Genomic DNA, 23,012 nt, shown 5'->3' with positions numbered 1-23,012 from the left:
CCTCACCTGGTCCACATGTTTCAGTTAAAACCTCAGATGAAAGCAACACATGCCACAATGAAACTTAATATTTATCTAACAAAAACCTTTACCGTGTTGCAAAAGTCAGTGTGAAACAAATAGGATGACGTGTAGCTGTAGTAACTTGCATTTCTGTATCTTCTTTTTAAGCTGTTTTATAATCTATAGGAGTTTTGGCCACTCTCATTACATGATTTATTAAGCCCATCAATATTTGCAGAAATCAAATTATGCAATAACTTCTATAAGGTCCTGAAAACATTTCAATCAACTTGAGATCTGGACTTTGACTAATCCATTTATACTCATTGATTCATTGGAATCGCTTCACTTTTTTTTATGGTGTTGATCATTGTTTTCAGAATAATCCAAGATTTAGCAGTGACTTAAGTATCCAAGTACTGAGGCTATAAAAATGCCCAAATCATTACCTTTACCCTGATAGTGGGAACATTTTAATGTTACCATTGCATATTAAAACATCTTTCTATAAAAAGACATTTTTAAAGGCAACTTTACTTACCTAAGATACACTATGGAGTTCTTTTAAGTACAGAAATAATCCCTTGAATCATTAGTCAGAAACTAAAACTTATTCATGATGTCTTTCATTTTTTAGGATTATGTTAACACATTCTTGAACAGTACAGACAAGCAAACTGCTTGGAAAATCAAATATCGTCATGTGTCATTGCTCATCTGAGGTTGAACAGACGCGAAAAGAGCTTAAAGACCATGAGTCAGAGTTTGTCTTGAACCAACAGGAGAATAATCCTGACTTTTGAAAGCTTACGTTTCCAGCGAGAACTTTCAAGAACGTATTAAGATGATCAAGCGTACATGGTAAACATTTACTTAAATAGCTGCAGTTCATTCATTCTCTTTCCAAACCTGTCTGAGGTGTCTTGGGTCACCAGCCTATCACAGGACGTTAGCAGCTGTTTCTTCCTTGTTCAGTTTTTTTAATCAACCAAAATATTAGCTGTCACAGTCCAATTGTCAAATGTCATCCACTTATAGAAGAAAATTTATAGTACAGGTGTCTGAATACATCAACAATTTGGTTTTATCAGAAGATAAAGTGACAAAGAACACGAAGCTTGGTTGTGCAACTCAGCTTTATTTTTTCTACTTCGCCACTGCTTTACAGAAGTCTGTAAAAGGTTGTAAAAAAAAACAACAATTTGTATAGTGTTTGTAAGAACTAACTTGAAGATTTCTGCTTTCTACCTATTTGTGTATAAAACACTCAAAAAGTTGTCTTTATCTACTTTGTAGCATAATAATTAGTACCTTCTAGATTTTGTACCAACAGAAGCAACATCCTTGTTTTGTACATTTGAATTTTTTTGCCTGAAATGACGACGCACCTGCTGATTTTTGTAATAATTGCTGAATAAAGAGGACGAGGTCAGGACGGCTTGTTGACAATCAATGCAGAAAAAATACAATAAAGAAAAGCTTTGATATATTAACATAAAATGTCCTTTCCTGATTCACATGTTTACTCCTTCAGAAAAAAAATTAAACGTTGATTAATGCATCATTGCACAACAGTGCATTGTAGTGTAAATAATAACTGTCTCAGTACGCATAATTAAGAAAGAAACACAATTTAACACAGTTACAGGTCATTGTAGAAAATAAGATCCATTGTAGCTTATCATACAGATTAATTGACTTAATTCAATACTTAAAACATTAGTGAAGATATAAAAAGCATCAAATATGCATCAACTTCAATCACAAATTCTTTGATACTAACACAGACGTGACCATATAATAATCTCAAAGGCACTATTTCTTTTATTATATTTATGTTATTTAAAAACCTTAATTTTCCTTATCAGTCATTTATGAATTTTAACAAGATAATCATCACAAAAACAATAAAAAAGATAGTTTATTTAACGTGTACTTGGGATTTTTAAGTTTGTTAGTGTAGAGAAACAAGGTGTATTTTAAACATAATTCGCCATGTTTGATATTTAGCTGTTAATATTACTGCATAGTTTAAAAACATCTTAGGTTGAGCCTGAGCCACTTGGGAGCAAAAAAAACTACATAAAGGTTTACCGGTCAGTCGAGGTAAACAAGAACAAACACTCAACATGAATGTGCAGTTAAGTGCTCTGCATGTTGTGCAATGGTCCGGAGCAAGTCGAGGAGAACTGCTGACTTTAAAGGGCAAATGTTGCATTTTAGATATTGAAAACTATGACAAACATTAAATGGGTTTTCTATTCTTTTCCAAAGTGGATCAGGAATGTCAAAACATTTTCCTGAAACGTAAAAAGGACCTTTTGAGTCATGATCAGTAAAACGGGCACAACCATTGTGGAAATCTCTCAAGGCAATCGCGGAAGGAAATATTTTTGTCTGACCTGAAATAAAAATGTGGAATGGAGGCATTTGCACTTTTCGGAGACTCAGAAAAACGACGCAGTCGGCATTTTTACTGTAGCGCGTGAAATGTGAGCGAACTCTACGGCAGCGAACAGCGTTCTCCTCATCCACGTAAAGAGGTTTCGACTTGTATGACATAAATCTTTACTTTTTAGCTTGCGAGCTTTGAGCTAAAGAGCTACACTTTCCTACTTTTGTCTTGAATGAATATTATGGCAAGCATTAATGCAGCAGTTCTGTGCTCCAAAAGTATCAACAACACTACTCTTCTGTAGCTTTCAGATGCAGTTTCTTCACTTTTTTCCCCCCACCTATATATATATTTTAATTTTGAAATGAAATTAACTATTAAAAGCAAAGAGAAGAACAGAGCCTTGAGACCAAATTTGTTGTGAGCAGGTGGTATAAAAATGCACTGAAATGAATTGAAGACAATTGAGAAGGGAAATATGTAAAAATGGTATTTGCCCTTTAACTGCTTCTTTGCCCTAAAATGCAACAGCTGCAATCTAGAAAAAAAACAAACAAACAAAAAAAAAACAACTCTTGTACTTTAGTGTAAACAGATCTGCTAGTGGTAGAGACTGAAAAAGGCAGTTATTTTTGTTCGCAAAATCTTAAGTTGCTTCCTTTTTGACTTTTATATATGTTTTATTTATATTTTATAGCTTTTGGGTTTTTTTCGGTAAAAAAAAAGATATCTTTATGACTTATGCCAGAAAACAGGTGTTGTTCCAGGTTTTCTCAAATAAAAAATGCTGATGTAGGCAGCCTCGCGGGCCAATCTAATCAGCCCTAATCTTTCTCTAAACACAAAAGCAACAGTGCGAGCACTCTGGCGAATGTCTTGCATTGAAAACGTCCCTTTTTTGAGATAAGGTTAACTCAAACAGAAACTCAGCAGCGATTGCCTTCCTGTTAACTTGATCAGTGTGCAAACACACCTATTGAAATGAGCTTAACTGAACAGCTGCAGGTTTGCAGGAAGGAAGCTGTAGACAAGAGAAAAGACAGAACCTCTGCACTTTAGCTGCAAGGTTCTGCAGCTAAAGTGCAGAGAGGCAGCAAATCATAATTAACGTGACGATAATATTTCAAGCTGAACCAAATGGCTTAGGGTCTGGTTTTTGTTTTGTTAGTGTTTCACATGTTGCTCTGTAATACTTTAACTTAAAACAATTCAAGCTGTGGATAGGGTGAAGTTGAGATGAACCATGTTGTTGGTGCAAACAACATTCCCCTTACGTCCTCATGCATTAGTAAGATTTATACAAAGAAAAACTGAGCAAGTGTTCAGTTGACAAGGCTCTGCCAGGTACTGTTTAGATTCTGCAAAGAGCAATTTGCATTTACTGCACAGCTGCTATGTGGCAGGCTGTAATAATGTCTACGTTTAGAGTGATGTATGATGTTTGTTGGACAAACACACTAACATATCATGGAGTTTGATATTTAGCATATCAAACTTCATGCTAAATCCTTCACTTCAACGCAAAGGGTTATTTGTGGAGTTGAAAAAGAGTGTAAGCGAATCATAGGTTAAACAAAACTAAGTCACATTTTTTGATTTTTGTTGATTAAATTCCCTGGCGTTCCCATCTCAGAGGTCGTTATAGTTAAATCACCGAATCGGCCGATCATCTCTGCGTTTCGAGCGTCGGGGGCCGGTACACTGGGACCCCGGGCTCCACCAGAGGAGGGCGACCTCTGATCACGTCGGCTGCCTTCTCCGCCATCATGATGGTAGGGGCGTTCAGGTTCCCGCTCACGATGCTGGGCATGATGGACGCGTCGACCACCCGCAGTCGCTCCAGACCGAGGACGCGAGCCCTCGAGTCCACCACCGCCGTCGGATCGGAGGCGGAGCCCATTTTGCAGGTGCAGGACGGGTGGTAGGCGCTGTCGGCCTTCCGGCGGACGAAGGCGTCAATGTCGGCGTCCGACTGGACCTGGAGACCGGGCTGGACCTCGGGGCCGCGGAACGGGTCGAAGGCACTCTGAGCGAAAATTTCTCTGGACAGTTTGACACACTCCCTGAATTCCCACACATCGATATCTGCAAAGATCAGATAGAAAACACACATGATTCTGTTTTATCTTCTGATCTATTTCAGTCAAGCAACCGTCTTCGGTTCTTACCAGTGGAGAGATAGTTTGGCTGGAGAATTGGGTGATCCATGGGATTGGGACTTTTCAGCTTCATCCAGCCGATGCTAGTGCTTCTCATTGGTCCAACATGAACCTAGGACATAAGAACAATCAATCTTAGGCAAATAAGTGTTTTTTTAATCACCTAACAACAATATTAAAGAATGTAGCAGTATAGAGTTAAAATAATTCTCGCAGTGCTTTCTACTGCACAAAAAAGTCACAAAGAAGCCGACAGTTTGTTGACATTAGAATACAAGGGGTGACTGTGGCTCTATGGCTAGAGTAGTCGTCTTGTGATCGGAAGGTTGTAGGTTTGATTCCAGCTTCCACATGTCAATGTGCTCCTGGGCAAAGCACTTAACCCCAAATTGCCTACCAGTTGCATAAGTTTGTCAGTGCAAATGTGAATGTGACTCTAGTGTAAAGCACCTTGAGTGGTCAAAATGATTGGAAAAGCACTACTGTATTTTCCGCATTATAAGGCACATAGAATAGATGCATCAGTTTGGGTTGCCAATTTGTTCTGTACTCTTTGTACAGAAGTGGTCCCCGAGTGCTTTATATAGTCGGCTGCCCCAGTCGTTGTTTCACTCACGGTGTTGGTGTTGCGATATTGTGCCCAACTGCTTTCTGGGTAACACAGACCAACCGACACGCTGCCGTCTCAGTCTCTGTCTCTCTTCCCCCGCCTCTCCCCCCCTGGCTTTAAATATATTATCAAACTTTATTAACAAAACCAGCGTTCTGACAACTATCCCAGCATGCACCACGCACTTCTTCTACGGGGGAAAATGAAGTCGGCGGCTGCTTACCTGTTGTGGCTCAATATTGGTCCATACATAAGGCGCACCGGATTATAAGGCGCACTGTCAGCTTTTGAGGAAATTGAAGGTTTTTACGTGCACCTTTTAGTGCGGAAAATACGGTATATAAGTTCAGTCCATTTACACTAATGTCAACAAAAATACTATTCATTTCATATAGGAAAATTGTTCATAAAACCCGTAAGTAACATTTTTGCCATTTCCTCCGGATCCAAAGTTTTTAAATCTCAGGTAGAGGCTGCTACAGAGACCCCGAAAGGCTTCAATGCCCCTGAAACGGTGTTGGTAACAGCACACCTGCTAGCTTGCTGCCTTGGAGTCTGATGAGATGCAGTCAAGCTTCCATGTTACCACCAGGGAGACTTTATCACCTTTGAGACAGACAAATGTTTTTCAGATTATATCTCTCTTTCTGCTTCTTCAAATGGTCTCGAGGTGTCAAGGGAGAGCCCCACCACTGACCACGCAGCGTGAGCTGTACCCGAGAAGGCAAAGAACAACTGCTTCCTTTTTCTCTATTGTCTCTTAAACTTGTTGAATTCACAGTTCCAGTGTGCTTCAATTGATTGGATGAGTTTGTGCTCTGCAAACTTGCAACGTTTCTGGATGTGCAAAGCATGGATAACGTGTCCGACCTGCTTTGTGCACAGCTGCAGCCGTGTTGGCACCAATATCTGAGACAAGTTCTGTGTTATTCTTCAGTGATTCTTTTCAATTTGAAGCTATCTGGATTCCCACTTGTGTCTAAATATAAGCAACTTAGTTTTTTTTTTTTTTTTTTTTACTTTTGAGGAACATACAAGATAAGAGTTTTTTTTCTCACAAGGAAACTTTACTAGTAGGATTATTTCCACAGAGATCAGACAAGTGTCTTCAATAAACTCTTAAAACCGTTCTGCTGAGAGAGGTAGGTCCTTCATGACCATCGCAGCAAAGCTCTTCATGAATATTTAGACAAAATAACAAAAATATTAGGATAGCGTTGTCTGTAACTGTATGTAGCCTCAATAGGTAGACCATTTCCCCTTAAGTTAACACAAAAGGACGACCATATTCATCCTATATTCGTATTTCTAGTTTGTAGTACATATAATTATCACTGAATTCTAGTATGATTTTATTCAGCTGCCTGAATAGATAATAGTTTAATCAATCTGCATCTCTGATCAACTTTTACCAACGTTTTCTGTAGCTTGGAGTTCACTAGAGGGTGAACTTCCTTGATGTGTTTATGTAAATTTGTGATGTTACCACAGTGATAAATTCTCTCCTCTGCAAAGCAGGGAGGGCGAGGAGCAAAGTGAGCCCTCGAGGAGCCGAGGGGCGCGGGAGGAGCCGCCGTCTGCACTGACAGTGTTGAAGAGAAGCTGCACTTATGAGGAAATTACACAGATTGTATTTGAAAGAGAGCAGATGTTTTTAGTATAAACATCACAAAAGTATGACATCAGGGAATCAGATTAAAAACGTAAGCTCTTGATGTTTGGCACTGGCATTTGGCATGAACTCTGGGGAAATTTCAGCAATTTGCAGGACATTTGGAAGAGACACTGCGACAGCTGAATCGACCCTGTACCAATGCTCACCTTGGTATCTATTTGAATCAATGCGCCCAGCCCGACTTAAACAACTTCCCCCTTTTTAGGTAGTTTCACACTGTAGATATTATTTTTCTTTTGTAGGTTTTCTCTTAAATGATTTTTCGGCAGGGAAAGACGGAGTTAACCCACAGCTATTTTCCCGTTGTGTAAGGCTCTTATTTCCTGGCAGGTGCAATTCTCTGGAAGAGAGAATCAGTTCCAAAGAAATTTCTCTGAAGAGCCGGGTTTGTGATTTAAATGTGACTTTCCATGGAACAGTAAGGGGAATTCTGTTTACACTCCTTTGTCTCTTCAGCCTCTTGTTAGCATGAAGTTTATTAATAGCAGTCTAAATGAAAGTAATGAATAAATTTGGCTGCACGGACTGCGGCCCGTGGCCGTGGAAAAAGAAAAGAGCATATTTGTCATTTGTCGCACCTGATACGCTTCTATCTTTGAGGAAACTCGGCCGTGGTCAATAACTTGTGAAGGCAGGAAATGAAACTGAATGTCGGGGTGTGTGACGTGAGGTCGACTGCGGATAAACCCGCCGCTCTCCAAGTGGGCTGTAGCTCCGTAGCCTGAGGAAAGAAGGTTGAGAAAAGTAAAGAGACAAAAAAAAAAACAAAAAAAAAAAAACAACACAATCACAAAGCTGATAAAAAAAAAAAGCAAGTCTGTCAACTGAATGTCTGGCATGCTGAGCTAATGTTCCTAATTGCCAAACCACAGGGTAGTTTCCTGCAGTAATCAGTTGTCAATCAGTGTATTTCGTCACTGCGGAGAACATTTCATAGAAACACCTCCTCTTTGAGGCAAATTCTACGAATTGCATTGAAAAACATTGAAACATTGAAAAAAATGTTCATATAGGGTATATATGTGTCTTAGTTTTACTTTTTTTCATTTTGTAAAAGAAAACAAAAACATTTAGGTAAAATAACAAAAATATTATTATGTTGGGGAAACACCATAGAGCAACGTTTCCCAACCCTGATCCTCAAGGCAACTCCGCTCTGCATAATTTAGGTGCTTCTCTGCTTCAGCTCCCCTGGTTTTAGCTGGAGGCTAATTTAGGCTTTTGATAAACTTCACATCTGAGTCAGGGTTGGTTTCAAGCAGGGACACATCTGAAACAGGTGGGACAGTGTGCCTTGAGGACCCGGGTTGGGAAACACGTCTATAAAATAGATACATTTCAGGGGATTATTATGCATGTATTTCTGCAGGGCATTGGAAATTCCTTGAGACATAAAAGCACAAAGTGGTGCACCGCGCTACAGTGGAAAGAAAATTACAAAATGATGAAGCAGAACTTTTCAAAACCATTTACAAATAGAAGTTTGAAATGTGTGACTTACCTTTGTTTTCACCAGGTCTGGGCTGAAGAACAATACGAGTATTTCATACCAGTTGTTATCAATACCTATTGATTAGTTTTTTTTAATTTTAAATACTTAAAATACTGCCAATAAGAATGTTGTTCTATCCATAATTTCCTCTCAAGCGGTTGAGCTATTTGCTCTCCTCGTTGTTTATTTCTATATGAGGCACGGTGGCGAAACATGAATCTGCTGATGCACAAGTCACAGTAGAGGTTTGCCACAAGCCATATGGAAAACCCAGAGACGCAATCTGGAAACGCGAAGTAGAAACGTAATTTTCAGCCAACATGGAAGGAAGAAAAAGCAAATGCACATCGTTTTTCAGATTCTGATCGGCACAAAATGCAAAATGCTAAAAACCGTGCATGATTTTAATTCCACTTCAGCATTAAGAACTACTTGTGTTTCGTCTAACATACGACTGCAATAAAGTGCATCAAAGTTTTGCGTAATTGTAATGTGATAAAACAGTAAACACGTCAGGGGGTATAAATACGTTTGCGAGGTGAATTTGGTTACCGGTAAAAAGAGTGAGCCACTCGAGGCCAATCTTGATCATGTGGAAAGGTTTCTGCGCCTTGTACAAGGTGATGGGCTGAGTGCACTGCTGCTGGACGTACAGCTCCAAGTGGTCCTGCAGATTATTGCCAACACCTGAACAATAGAGTGAAGAAGACAGAAGCTTTTGTTCAGTTTAATTTGAATCTAATTAAAAAATACTTCAATAAATATAACTTTATTACATTTTTGCTGAAAGTCAGAATATGCAAGTCTGCTCAAATAGTTATTATGCAGTTGACAGCGATGACAGTGGAGAGGATTCTCAGTATCTCAAGAAGCTTCTTATTCATTTAAAATACATTCATTTAAAGCATTCTGAGCATTTCTGGAGTTGGCAGGAAGTTTGAGGTAGCCTGGTAAAAACCAGGCCCGTTGTTCTACGCTACTTGCTTTGTACGGAGAGTCTGAGATCTCGACTATTGAGAAGCGATTGCTTCCCGTTTTAAATTTCCAATAGCTAATGTTTGCCCATGGCGTATGAAATACGCCAGTTCAAGGCTATGAAGCTTACCGGAAATTGTCTGCGCTGTAAACAACCGTCCTCCGCTACGAAGAGAGAAGTGCCGATCCGAACGAGGCAACTGTTAATGTTAATTCAATATGTGAAAGCGAGGCCATCGCAGACTGTCTCTGCTGCCATTTAAAAACTACAGGCAGACTACAATTGTAAAACAGCGCAGAAAATCAACGTCATCGTTCACAACTTCTTCTGTTCCCTGATTGGTCTGGTACAACATCTAGCAGAGAGAATCCAAGCGAGTGAGAGAAAGTGCAGACTGTGATGTAAGCAACATCTTTTTTTGATGCATGGGGAGGCAATGGCCAGGCTAAGTCGGAGGTGGACACAGTGAAAATGAATGGAGAGAGTACAATCCCCTGTGGTGCTCCTGTGATGCTAACCTCATCAAACAAAACTGTTAGTCTCCTAGTCTGTAGTTTCTTTGGAAGGTAATCGTCAATCCAAGTAGTTGTTGAGTCACCTACTTGGAAAAACACTTTCTGCTAGAAAAAGAGAAAAAAAACAAAATGCTTGGAAAGTTACTGTGGTTGTGCAACAGCTGCCTCCTTCAGCAGCACCAGAACCAGCAACCAAGACACGAAAAGGTCAAACAGTGATTCAAAATCCCACGTGCAATAAGATCTAATCTCCAGCAGACAATGCATCCATCCCAATGTCAACAGACTTTTTAAACTTCACGCACCTGGCAAGTGCTGAATGACGGGAATACCGAGGTCTTTCAGTTCGTCCGCATTTCCCACACCAGACAGCATGAGAAGCTGAGGGGAATTGATGGCTCCTCCGCTCAAGATCACTTCTTTATCTGCAAACACCTGAACAATAATGGAAAAACTGAGTCTGTGAGCTGTTGTAAATAGGAAAGTCATGAAAAATGGTAACGATGACTTAAATAAAAAACATCTTTGATCTTTTTTTTTTATCTACTGTAATACGGAGTCATGCTTCTTACTCTCTTTTTCTCTCCGTTCTGCACGTACTCCACCCCCACAGCACGCTTCCCATCAAACAAGATCTTGGTGGTCATGCAGCGCACCTCCGTCTTCAGATTGGGCCGACCCAGTGCAGGTCTGAGGTAGGCGCTGGCAGAGCTCCATCTCTTCCCTGGAAACATGCATTCATTCAGACAAGATTTATTTGAGCAGTAAAATCCAGGAGATTAGTGCTATCTACGTTTTACACCCAGCTCAGCGCTCGTTTTTTGAGAAGGTACAATCCCCAGTTCTAAAGATTTTGCTTTAACTCAAGATTAGAAGTTTGGTTTTCAGTTGTGGCCAATTAACTGATATTTTCTAACATTTCAGCATTAGCAATTAAAGCGGAACAGACAAAGAATATAGGATCATATTTAACATTTGAACTTGGTTATCAAAAATCATGAGTTTTTTTTTTCTCACTGAGTACACATTATTTCAGCATTTCAATTCAGTTTTCTGATGATCTTGAAGGTTTTCACAGCATTTATAATCTCGGCATTGGCAAGTTTTCCGTCTTACTAATGTGCTAAAGGAGACAATGTACATAAGCACCATATTGGATTAGATGTTCAGATATTTGACAATGTACATAAGCACCATATTGGATTAGATGTTCAGATATTTGGGGTGATTATTAAATAATTAAGCATCCGTAATAAAATTACAAGAAATATAGTTAGACTCATTTGTTAGTTAACCTGATCTCAATGCCACCAATGCAGTCTTTAACTCTTCTTTCCATCATATCTGTTAAACCTCAAGTGTTTTCCTCTCTGTTTCTGTCACCTTGGTAGATGGTCATGTCCATCCAGCCAACACCTTCCTGCTGGTATCCATTCATGTCATCAGTGAACGGATATCCTGCCTGCTGGCCTGCGTAGATAAAAGCCTTGTGCAGGGGATGATTGGTCTTTCCTCTGGACACTTGAAGAGGACCGCTGCCACCTCTGTACCTGCAGTACAAAGATGGAAAAACACAATGTTACAATATCTCACAAATGCTTAGTAGGTTTCAAACTCCAGCAGGAAGTGTGGGATTATCATAAAAGCACCTCCGCTGCAACGTGTTCATTAATGCTAGACAATTGTCTTATTAATGTTGATAATAACAGAGCTACTTAGCATATGCTATGTATGAAGATTGGATGAAGATTCACTCACCTCAGAATGATAATTGCTTTAAGTTGGACATATTTACTAATTAGTTAAATTAATAGTTTATGCACAGTCCTGGGTCATTCTATGACTGTGAATAAAGGCCGGTCATTTCAGCCAAAGAGAGTCAGGTGAATATTAAGAAAAGAATAACTAAACCAAACTGTGACATCACAAAAAATAACCTAGTCAGTCCACACTAAACGCTTTATCTCAAGAATAAAGGACGCATCATAAACAACACACATAGTTCTTCAGACAGGACAAGACCTGCTGCTTCAGAAAGTGTCTCACATTTCTTCTCATTTGCAGCCTCGTAAAGCTGATTTTCAGACACACACCAGCGCAGGTGGCAACAGTGTGACTGCAGCTTAAACAAGCGGCGTCTGGAATAAAATGTGAATCAGAGTTTAAAACATGAAGCGGAGTTTCAAGTTTATAATCCTAGAAAACTGATAGTATTGTTCAGACTTTTATTGTTCAAACTATTTTCCCATTGCTGGTTCTATGACAGCAAAGATACATGTTCAATTAATGTCTGCCAATTACGAATAAACACTATTATTTCATACTGTCTACTAGCACAGCTCCAATAGCTGCTGTGACCTATGTAGTGGAGTCGTCTTTTTGATGAAGGGTAAGTTTTATTTTTAAAGTAGTCTCATGTTTGTGTGGCTTTGATTGCGTAAGGGTAAAGATTTATAGCCAATAAACAAAAAAAAAAGATGGATTTTTTAAAAAATGCATTGTCACTTTGTGATAAAAGATCATATCGCCCATCCTTAGATTCTATCAGACTTATGCAAATAAAAAGTAATTTACAAAATAAATAAAGCCATTTGAACTACCTGTTTTCTCCCAGTTCATGGCACTGAGCTTTTCTGAAGTAAGGCAGACAATGCTCATAGTCCCATCCCTCTGCACCCTCTCTCTGCCAGCGGTTGTAGTCCTCTGCGTGCCCACGGATGTAAACCATGGCATTAAGTGAGGAGGACCCTCCCCAGACTCGACCCCTGGGCCAGTACAGCACCCTGTTGTCCATGTGGGCCTGAGGTAACGTGTGGTAGAACCAGTTATACCTGAGGAGGAGTGGAAAGAAATGCAGCAGCGGGACATTTAAAAGAAAATTCTGAGCTCCGAATTATTATCAAAACAAACGTTTATCAGCCAGGATGATTTAACTGCTTAAATTTGGACTCAATCACTGTACTTGTCATCACAGAGGTTGTAGGTCAGCGCGGCTGGCATGTGGATCTTCCACGAGAGTCGGGAGCTTCCCAGCCACTTGTCCTTGGGTCCGGCCTCCAACAGACACACGGACTCCTGGGCGTCTTCTGTCAGGCGATTGGCGAGGACGCAACCTGCTGACCCTGCCCCAACAACCACGTAGCTATAGGACGGGGTTTTCTGATTGGCTGCAGGTGAGGATGAAGCGTTCCGGTGAGAAGCTGAGGTAGTGAAACATCTGCAATACAGCAGGAGAGGTTAAAAAGAAAGTCCCGTATATTTGACCATTTCTTCTGAAAAAGTGCGTCAAGAAAGCACCTGCTGTCCTTCATGAATCTTCTCCAGGTTCCTGCCGCGAGTCTCTGTGCTCCTGCTTGGCCCATCATGGCCAAAGATGACATTTTGGGGGGTACCCTTCCTTTATGAACTGTACATTACAATGATGATTATTTAGCAGAGGACAGAAGGTGAGTATCTGCCAGCGGTTGTACTCTGAACTCTGAAACAGAGTTGAAACACGTGGCGGGGATTTCTTCAAGTACAGACCTGCCAGATAGAAAAACCAAGTGAAGCATAAGGCTTTTTCCCAACAGTCAGCATTTGTCAGAGTTTTTGCCTATATCTATTGTTCTGGTATTACTACCGGCTAAAATAATGATACATGACAAACCGTCACACATTTGTTACTAATGCTGAGTAATGGATTTGTCATCATGGTTCTCTTTGAGGCATCATTCAGCCGTTTCTGTCAAACATATACAATTATTTCACCATATGTGATACTGTGTTGCAAGCAGGCTGACTGCACTAAAATTTACAGCACCTGCAATAAACTGTCTGGTCTTGCAAATATTTAATTGCAGAATGAAGTTGCCAGGTCTGCTTATTCCAAGTACTGAGGAGCTTAAAGCAAATAAATTCAGTATCATGTTAGTTTTGGACATGTTTCAAGTACAGTAGCTGCCTCTGGTAGATTGTGTAAGGCCTCCAACACACCTCCAGTTAGTTTTTACTTATTCTGCCATTAAGGATAAGAAAATTAGACTTTGACGTCTTGTGGGATTACTCTGTGTGGGTTTGGGCTTTTCAGTTTCTGTAGAAGTGACATACCGATGTCAGAATTTACAGGAAATAGAGTGCGATTATTATTCAAATAACTGCACTTTGAGTGAGCTGATCATACAGGCCTTCCTTTATGAACTGTACATTACAATGATGATTATTTAGCAGAGGACAGAAGGTGAGTGTAAAACTGAAACAGAGTTGAAACAGGAAACCAGTTATTTTGACCAATGAACGTACATTGGTTAAATGATACGTAATGGGAGTACTTTTCCATTATGTATTATTTTAAAACCCAATGGTTTCACATGATTGACGTAAAGGCTAGCTTTAGGTGCAAAACTCCTTTATCAGCAAATTTTAGTGTTATCAGATGTGGTCATAGACGTGAGGTAAATTTTAAAGCGCTACTTCAAAACTCAGTTACTAAACTTAGTATCCAAGTTGCATTCATTGTTTTTTGTTTGCATTAATTTTCATCAGATGTGATGCAAGAGAACGTCATTATGAAGGCATAACACTGTTATAAATGTTTCCCTTTACCATCAAATTTCACTCAGAATTGACCACATTTGGTTTTTCTTTAGGTCGGCTGACTGTGACTGATTCCAGTTTTTCTAAATAGTCAAACTTTAAAGGTTGAAAAGGTGCTGCAGCTTATTTGGGTGATTTAAAAGTTTGGAATGAAAATAAAAAGACACTTAAAAGATTATTCCTCAAAAAGTACCAAAGCAAACCTTGATGAAATTCAAGTGTAATGTCTATGCTTTTGGTTAAATTTAGATCAGTTCGATGTAGAAGTATATTTGAACCATCTATAAATATCCTAATTCAATTCCCTTTTCAATAGTAGACATAATTTTGACATAGAAGCTGTTAGTTTTGATGCATTTAATAAACATTTTTGATTGTTCAGTGCATGATCTGCTGATTACCAATCAATGTAAAATTGGATGATTCAAGTCGGAGCATCTCTAGTAGTTCCTCTTCTATGATATACAATGTAAACAACATTCACCACAAATTCAGTGCAAGTTAAATAACTGACCAAGGGTTATTTTTTTGTTTGTCTTTTTAATAGAAGCACATAATTAATGTAACAATTGTAACCGCATAAGTTCAATGCATTGTGCTAAGACCCTCTTTTGTTTAGTGTGCGCAGACCTGATCCTCTGTTCAGACATGGCAACACAGACCGACTGCTTCTATTTACAGCGTTTAGTTCAAAGGTGGCGGTGAAACGCGGATCAAGACAGTTACTTTCCTGAGTGTGCTTTATTGTTAAAAACTGGTTATTTAACACTCAATGACAGCACGCTAACTCCACTGATAACATGAATGTGCAAAAACATTTCTGTACTAAGATTCAAACACTACTGCTTAAAGTTTCCATTATCTATTTTTGCTCCTAAATGCATTTATTACCAGTCTTTAGTCCTACATAATCGATGGGTCTTACATCATGTATTTGATAAACGCACTTTTTTTTTAAAGGTTTTAAACGTTTTTGAATATCGACGAAAGTGCTTTAAAATATTGAGTAGTGTCTAAAGTACTGGTGACCGCATCATCGTGACAGTTTTACAGATTAAACTCCTAACTTTGCCTAGAAAAACAGTGAAACAGCTAGTTAGCTGCTTCTGCTCGATGTTAAGGGAAAACCGCTGCATGTGAATCCAGAAACTCCGTTTAATCAAGATGAAACAGTCAGAGACGTTTCCTACCCACCTACATAAAAATGCATCATTGTCTGTCATGCTAAGAAGCTTTTTTTTATGTGTGTTTAACCCTTACCTTAGCTCTCGACTGTCGCTCATGAGAAAAAAAGAAGAAAAAAAACAAAAGTGAGTGGGCGTGGTTAAGTCTGCTGGTTTTTCTCTTGTTCTGCACAGTTTTATGACAGAGAGCGTTGCATGCAGTCCGCTGGGGCCATCGACACCGCTGCTACCTAAAATATTCATTAAGGCTTATTTTATTTTTTTATGTTTAAATGTTCTAGATCAGACACTGATAATGTGGCAAAGTATATTGTTTTGTATCTGCTTCATCGCTTCACGTGGGACAGCCCACGACATAGTAAGTATCCATCATTACACTCACTATAGATACATTTCATATCGTCTGAGAACCTTGTTTCTGAAACTTTTTTACAGAAAGTGGACTGTAAGAAGCATCACGGTAAGCCTGTTATTCATCTACCATAACACAGTTAGAAAAGAAATATTGTCCCACAGGGTTTATTTCCATGTGTTTATTATTATTATTATTATTATTATTATTATTATTATTATTATTATTATTATTATTATTATTATTGCTTCTTTTCATGTATTTGTCATATAACCTGTGACGATCTGACATCGCATGTATGTGAAACATAGAATGTGGTGCTTAACCATGAATTTAATTTATTAAGGGAAAAGAACTATCTAAGCCAGCTAGGCCTTTTATAGAGGCCCATGAAATTAGGGGTTGTCATAACTGGCAACAAATGTTGTACATTGCTGTGGGTGCATTTTAGCCCACTTCGTATTTTAAAGAAGGACAGCTTGTTTAGGATTATGCTAAAACAGAATCAGTAAATTAAAGATGTCACAGTGAGAAGTGACATTTTGAACAACATTGAACTGCACTTTATTTGATTGTTTACAATTATTGTACTTTATATTCACCTTGTTTTGATTGTTTTGATTCTTTAAAAAATGTTATTTTATGCCAGAGGCAATAGGATGGACAATTTCCTAAAAATCTACCCTTTATCTCCTCAGTTCATATAATATTTTCCTGACTGTTCTGGGGATTATCTGAATATTGTCCATGGTCCTTTGGTGAGCTCCATCGCTGCCCATGTTTTCTCCATGATATCTCTCATTGAGGTTTTCCCAATGCCAGAGATGTTTAAGCAATTTTTTGATTGTTCTGATCAGGCAGAGGTCAGGGTAGAAAAAACGATTTTCCTGGAAGATCTTGGTAAATGACATCAATTTTAAATCTTAATTTTGTATCCATTCAGGTCATCTTTGTCTGGTATAGTTTCTTGATCATTTGAAATAACAAAGAATGACTTAAAAAGCAAAAACAGAAGAAATCTATAAAGCAGCAAAAATAAATAAATAAAAATGTTTTAATCCCATTGTGGAATAAATGACATTGATTAACAAAAAACAATCATTTAAGTGTAGGTTTTATAGGCAAAGTTAAACAGTTGATATCTACTCCTAAATAATTAAGTTAGAGTTTCTAGTAAAAGTTACACACACAAAAAAAATCGACATTTTATTTTGCTGTATCCCATTGATAATAATTACCACCAGTACAAAGAACAGTAAAAAAAAGTTGTCTCATCATAAAAACAAAAGCAGTTAGGTGTCATTGATTTCATTTTATATTATGAAACAAAAAAGGTTTTAATAGCACAGTCTACCCAGATGACCAGGTTTACATATTTTTGTCACAGAGATTTCTATGAATGTGTTACGTGATTATTGTGAACTCCACTGTGTCCTAGATGTTCCTGAAACAGACCTAAACGGCAGTCCGTCCAAGGTGGCAAACCTGACTGTGAAACTGTTGACGGTCGGAAATGAAAGGAAGCTGAACATTAGCTGGGCGATCAACATTGATGGTAGGAAAAACCATTCTTGTTTTTGATGTTACAAACTCAAGACAGATTTTAAGATGTAGGTAAAGATGAATTAATTCAACATTTTAATTTATAAATCATGAAACTATCCACTCCACTATGTACTGTTTATATCAGTAATGTGTTTCATTTTACTATTTTAACATTGAATGTGTACAGGTTGTGTGCTGAAGTTCATTATAGTCTTGTTTTGTGATGATGTTTTTTGCGTTACTTGGAGATATAAAATTTCCCTGGTGATAAAGTTATTTACCTATCTATCTATGCTGTCACCTTAAAGTCAATGAAGTCTATCAAGCTTCCTAAAGCCATAGAGACAAGATGGGAATTAAAAATGATCAATTACAGATGCTTTTTTTTCTATCCCTATGAAGAAATAATAATGTGAAGCATCAATTCTAACCATGTTTATAAATTGTTTTTTCTTCTCTGCAGCCAGTAGTAGTTACCTGAAGCGCACAAGGATTCTCTCAGGACTAAAGAACCACATCTGTTTATACAATCCCCCTTTCGCTGCAGCAAACCTTACTGGATTGAAGGAGGTACAAACGACTTACTAAACTAGCTGATGTTTATTTCAAACAGCTTGATCACACACTATAATGATGGTCCAACTATTTAGTTTTTTACATAATTAAAAGTCCGTACTAAAAAAACTATCTTCTTTACCACCTGTAGGTATGGTTTTCTTTTTTAGTTGATGTAGATTATCATGGTTCCTGGCGTACCACCGTTTATAATGAGCCATTACCTCCAGATGAAAATGGATACACAAAATCATTGCCTATGTGGGTACCTCGTCAACCAACAAGTAAGCAAATCTTCTCAAGAATGTATATCAGCAACTTTAACTTTACTTGGATGTGAAGACTAAACGAAACAAAGAGAATGTTTTTAAAAGACCTTTTTAACATGCCACTAATTCATTGGATAAGATACTGAGAAAGAAGTGCTTTGCCTGTAATTCTGCAAACAAAAACAAAATAATTACCATATTAGAAATCAAAACCTGACATACCATGAATGTTTAAACCGGTCTTTCTTTTTGCAGCAACTGTTGCACCGAGTTCCACAAAGGCAACTTTGGGTAAGCGAATTTAGAGTCAAGCTCAGCAAAAGTTGAATCATTGTTGTCAGCGCCAGTCCAGGACCCATTTTAAATGATCAATAATCCATAAAGAAGAGGCCATTCTTATATCAACCCTGCTCCTCAGGGCACACTGCCCTCTTTGTGCTACATGTTTCTCTGCTTTGACACACCTCCTTTTTCTTTTTCTTCTAAAGCGTGCTGGGCAGTGTGCCTTGAGGATCAGTGTTAGGAAAACACAGATTTATAGTATTGATTTTGTTGTTTGTTTTGAAATCTGAAGACAGTGAGAACGTCTAATGTTTTTTTTCTTTTTGTTGCAGAGTCTCTGCAAACAACACCAAACACTGAAGGTAGGAAAAATTTATTGTTTAACTATCAATTCAAAGAGAAATTCAAAAATGTTTTGTTTTTTTTGCTTGGAAAACATCAATACTTTTTCAAACATGTATTTAAAAATGATCATCAGTGAAAGACATCCTTCAATAGCTGGCTAATAACACCAAATCCCAGATTGCTACAGCAACTTAATCGACTGAAAATAAAAGAACTATTTTCTGTTTCCTGTTTTCACTGGAAACCAGTAATTTTGGCAACGTTTCTAAGATAACAGTAGGCTCAGTATCAGGTGTTATGCACTTGTTAAAAGTTAGATATGAGTTCAAGACAACATAAATTCTTCTTGCATCATTTTCTTGTATATTAGGAGGAAATAATAAAAAAAACAATGACCTCTGAGCGCCAAAGATTATTTTTGTTCATCTACATTTATAATTACCAACACAAGGTAGTTTACCTCTGCTAAATGTGATCTGAACTGGTTCAGCATAGTACTAGACGATCCCAAGACCAAGTTTTCAAATCTATCAATTAGTATGTTATAATGAACTATATCAAATGCATAACTGAGCTCAAATAACACCATGGTGGATGTTTTAATCACAGCTATGTGGATATTTCACTTGTTATAATGTTTGTCATGCCATGTCTAAATTATTAAATATATTTTCCTTCTTTTGCAGCACAAAATGAAGAAGTTAAGAATGTCAGTAGAATCGTTTTTGGAGTTGTGGCCTTGTTGATAATTTTGATTTCCTGCTTTGTTATTTGTAAGTAAAATGTGTATTTCATACTTAATCTGAGCTGTGATAAAAGCACTGAAAGTAATAAACAGATATAGATGCTGAACGTCTTCATCCCAGTTTTAACCACCGATAAGTTTGAGTTTTCAAACATCCCTTTGCCTTGAAGAGGGTTTAGATTTGTCAGTATATTTAAAACTGTAAAACACTTTCCACCTAAAATACATCAATCTTTCAGCAGACTTGCTTTGTCTGTCCTGTCGTTTGGCTCGCCACGAAAGTGTACCAAAGTTAGCTGCTTGGATTTAAAATGTCATAACGTAATGATTAATGGCATGCACCAAACATGTGCTTTGACTACATCAGGGCTCTAAGCAAATGCTCCTTTTCGCCTGCTGTTTCCAGATAAGAGGTTTTTGTCCTACTCCGGTTTTGAAATCCTTCCTGTGGCCGCCATGGCTCCAGTATCGGTGGTTGTGGTGTATCCTTCGTTGACGCCGGCCTTTCAGCAGGCGGTGGTGGCGCTGGCTGAGTTTCTGCAGTGGCACGGTGGCTGCAGAGTGGTGATTGATATGTGGCAGCAGGGGAAGATTGCAGAACTGGGACCGCTGCGCTGGTTAGCTGAACAAGTACAGAGTGCAGACCGCGTCCTGATCGTCTCCCCTCAGGTGGAAACTGTGAGTTGCGTTTCTCTTTTCATTCCTTAACTCTGATCACTTCTGCTTCTTCTTGTAAAAAAACAAAATGTTTTTATGTCCTTGTAGCCCTCTTCTATGCCGGGACCCTGCACCCCCGCCAGCAGCCTCCCAAGACATTCCATCCCAGCTGCAACTGGTGACCTTTACCCTCTGATTCTCAACATGGTGGCCAGTCACGCCAGGAGTGCCACTGAGCTGGCCAAGTTCTGGGTGGTGCAGCTGCATGCGGAAAAGGACAAGAAGTCTTGTGTGCTGCCGCCAGAGCTGCAGACCTGCAGGGCTTTCTGTCTGATGAAAGATTTGAACAGACTCTGCAAGAGCCTTCATTCTCAGAGGAAGGTTGGGAAGAAGATATCGTCGCTGCTGTTCAAACACAAGATTCTGTACAGCCAGAACAGCACAACGAAATTAAGGGAAGCTATAGAAATGCTCGGCGCAAAGAAGCCAGGTATATCTGACGGGACCCTGAATAAAGACCTTTGTTGAAAAGGTTGCGGGTGAGCTGCAGATAAAGATAGGATTCATATTATTTATTTTTTCTGTCTGTGTTACTGTTTTTCTATCTTCTGTAACATAACCTCCTATAATTTTATTCAATGCTTGAGTAGCATTATTTTATAAAATCACATGGGTTAATTTCCAAATGAATGTACTTTGTACTTGACCTTCAGGTGCATTGCTGTCATTGTTACTGTAGCAAATATATCCTCGACTTTTATTTGCTAAATTGTATAAAATATCCGGGAGGGACTCAGAGTAGAGCCGCTGCTCCTCCACGTCGAGAGGAGCCAGTTGAGGTGGCTCGGGCATCTGGTAAGGATGCTTCCTGGACGCATCCCTGGTGAGGTGTTCCGGGCACGTCCCACCGGGAGGAGGCCTCGGGGAAGACCCAGGACACGCTGGAGGGATTACGTCTCTCGGCTGGCCTGGGAACGCCTTGGGATTCCCCCGGAGGAGCTGGAAGAAGTGGCTGGGGAGAGGGAAGTCTGGGCCTCCCTTCTGAAGCTGCTGCCCCCGCGACCCGACCCCGGATAAGCGGAAGAAAATGGATGGATGGATGGATGGATTTTAGGAGCTGTTCATTATCAGTTATTTTTCTCAAAGTCATATTTTGTGAAATTCTTGACGTGCTGCCTTTTCAGGCATCTAGACTTTATGTGTTTTATTGGGACTTATGTGATAGAGCAACACCAAATGGTGCATAATTTTGGAGCAGAAGGGGAATTTTATGTTAAACATTTTACAAATAAAACAAACTGAAAAAACAGCTCTGTATAAGTATTTAGCTTTGCTTCGATACCCCTAAATAAAATTTAGTGCAGCTGATTGCATTTGGAGGACTCCTATCCAGTAAAAAGAGCTTCCCGGTAACTTAATTTCAGTTTAGGAATGGCTTGTTCTAAAGACCTCTAAGGTTTGCTAGAAAATAGTAGTCAATAAACATCCTCCTAATGAGGAACACATCAAGCAGGTCAGATGTAAAGTTGTGTACAAGTTTAAAGTGGAGTTAGGTTATGTAAAACCATTCCAAGCTCATCTCACACAACTCTGTTCAAGCCATCATCCTAAAACTGAAAAATTATGCCACAACTCCAAAATCTGATATTAACCTATCCAGAGAGGCTTGGTAAGATGAATACAAATCAGTAAAGCAGCCAAAAGGTCCTTGGTATTTTTGAAGAAGCTGCAGAGATTAACAGTTCAACTGGGAGAATCCTCCAAAAACAGGACAAGTCTTATTACCCCACAGATCCTTAACGTTTTCTACATTTTAAGAAGAAAAAACATTGTTAAAAGAAACATTTTGTAGTTGCTCTACTGTACATCCAAAATAAACATATGACAACAAATAATAGCACATGATCCTGAACACAGCGTACAACGTGACATGTTGACATGGCGAATGCCTTTTCTTCATTAAGAAGGTTTAGATCAAAGCATATCTGCATGTTAGGCCTGTAAAAGTCCAGTTCTAATTATAATCAACAACCTTTGACAAGATTTGAACGTTTACCTTGAAAACAAAGGTAATAGTAGAAACGAGGGCAAATCCATGCTGTACTTTTTGCTGTAACCTGTCTTGAGGACCCAAAAGAATCATCAAGAAAATATCTCCAGTTGATATTAAATTTCATTTGAAGCCACAGGATGGAGCCAAGATGCTACTAAGAAATAAAACTGGATAGTTTGTATCTATTGGCAACCCTGACTCTTAAAGTGGCCAGCACAGGAGGACAATAATACAATACTTTGGCGTTTCTGGTTGTATTGCAACATGTGAAAAAGTAGGAGTAAGAATACTTGTATGTTTTTTAATTAAAATAGTTTAATGTTTAAACAGCTGTTCGCCAACAGGTGTGTGTATCTTGGTAAACTTGAGAGCTTAGCAGTTTGTGTTTTAAAGGAATTCAATTCAACACGATCAAATGGTTCCAGGATGTTTCCAAACTATTTGGGGCAATTAATTCTACAACAAAAGCAATTATTCACAAGTGGAAAACATTCAAATGCCCTCAAGCTCATCCAGGTCAGGTTGTTTAGCGGTTATGGAAAATAGAAAAACAGGATTAGCAGTATATTAGCAGGATTCTGTAAAAGCAGATGACAGGTGGGTATTGTGTTGTAAAATTGCACAC

The 23,012-nt window shown here is 38.7% G+C and overlaps 2 protein-coding genes across 3 annotated transcripts; one reads left to right on the top strand and one right to left on the bottom strand.

Moving 5' to 3' along the window:
* Positions 1-1,121: 1,121 nt before the first annotated feature.
* chdh (choline dehydrogenase) lies at positions 1,122-15,735 on the bottom strand. 2 transcript variants are annotated; one of them, XM_008414812.2, is made up of 11 exons: positions 15,661-15,735; positions 13,123-13,231; positions 12,788-13,042; positions 12,426-12,656; positions 11,209-11,375; positions 10,398-10,549; positions 10,131-10,260; positions 8,887-9,021; positions 7,421-7,563; positions 4,567-4,669; positions 1,122-4,483 (listed from the first exon to the last, which is right to left on the bottom strand). In XM_008414812.2, exons 2-11 carry the CDS (start codon positions 13,203-13,205, stop codon positions 4,065-4,067), a joined length of 1,818 nt encoding a protein of 605 aa, XP_008413034.1. In that variant the 5' UTR covers positions 13,206-13,231; positions 15,661-15,735; the 3' UTR covers positions 1,122-4,064. The 2 variants fall into 2 exon arrangements, with proteins under 2 accessions (XP_008413034.1, XP_017161194.1); XM_017305705.1 differs by having other exon boundaries at positions 13,123-13,350; positions 15,661-15,678.
* A 50-nt stretch (positions 15,736-15,785) lies between these two features.
* Positions 15,786-21,110, top strand: il17rb (interleukin 17 receptor B). Its single transcript, XM_008414810.1, has 10 exons — positions 15,786-15,942; positions 16,020-16,044; positions 17,375-17,491; positions 17,945-18,051; positions 18,188-18,320; positions 18,561-18,596; positions 18,920-18,949; positions 19,619-19,705; positions 20,084-20,355; positions 20,443-21,110. Exons 1-10 carry the CDS (start codon positions 15,880-15,882, stop codon positions 20,860-20,862), a joined length of 1,290 nt encoding a protein of 429 aa, XP_008413032.1. The 5' UTR covers positions 15,786-15,879; the 3' UTR covers positions 20,863-21,110.
* The last annotated feature ends 1,902 nt before the right edge of the window (positions 21,111-23,012 follow it).

The sequence above is a fragment of the Poecilia reticulata genome, linkage group LG7, assembly GCF_000633615.1.
Source record: "Poecilia reticulata strain Guanapo linkage group LG7, Guppy_female_1.0+MT, whole genome shotgun sequence".
Lineage (NCBI taxonomy): Eukaryota > Metazoa > Chordata > Actinopteri > Cyprinodontiformes > Poeciliidae > Poecilia > Poecilia reticulata.
The sequence above is the reverse complement of the archived record's forward strand: the minus strand, read 5'-3'. Positions and strand labels throughout refer to the sequence as shown.

Excerpts from the sequence above, each read along its gene's own strand:
- chdh (XM_008414812.2), bottom strand. The coding sequence starts at position 13,205 with ATGTCATCTTTGGCCATGATGGGCCAAGCAGGAGCACAGAGACTCGCG. Across the intron at positions 10,550-11,208 it reads GGACATGACCATCTACCAAG|GGAAGAGATGGAGCTCTGCC; the intron begins GTGACAGAAACA and ends GCATGTTTCCAG. Across the intron at positions 4,484-4,566 it reads GCCAAACTATCTCTCCACTG|ATATCGATGTGTGGGAATTC; the intron begins GTAAGAACCGAA and ends TGATCTTTGCAG.
- il17rb (XM_008414810.1), top strand. The coding sequence starts at position 15,880 with ATGTGGCAAAGTATATTGTTTTGTATCTGCTTCATCGCTTCACGTGGG. Across the intron at positions 16,045-17,374 it reads GGACTGTAAGAAGCATCACG|ATGTTCCTGAAACAGACCTA; the intron begins GTAAGCCTGTTA and ends ACTGTGTCCTAG. Across the intron at positions 18,321-18,560 it reads GGTACCTCGTCAACCAACAA|CAACTGTTGCACCGAGTTCC; the intron begins GTAAGCAAATCT and ends TTCTTTTTGCAG.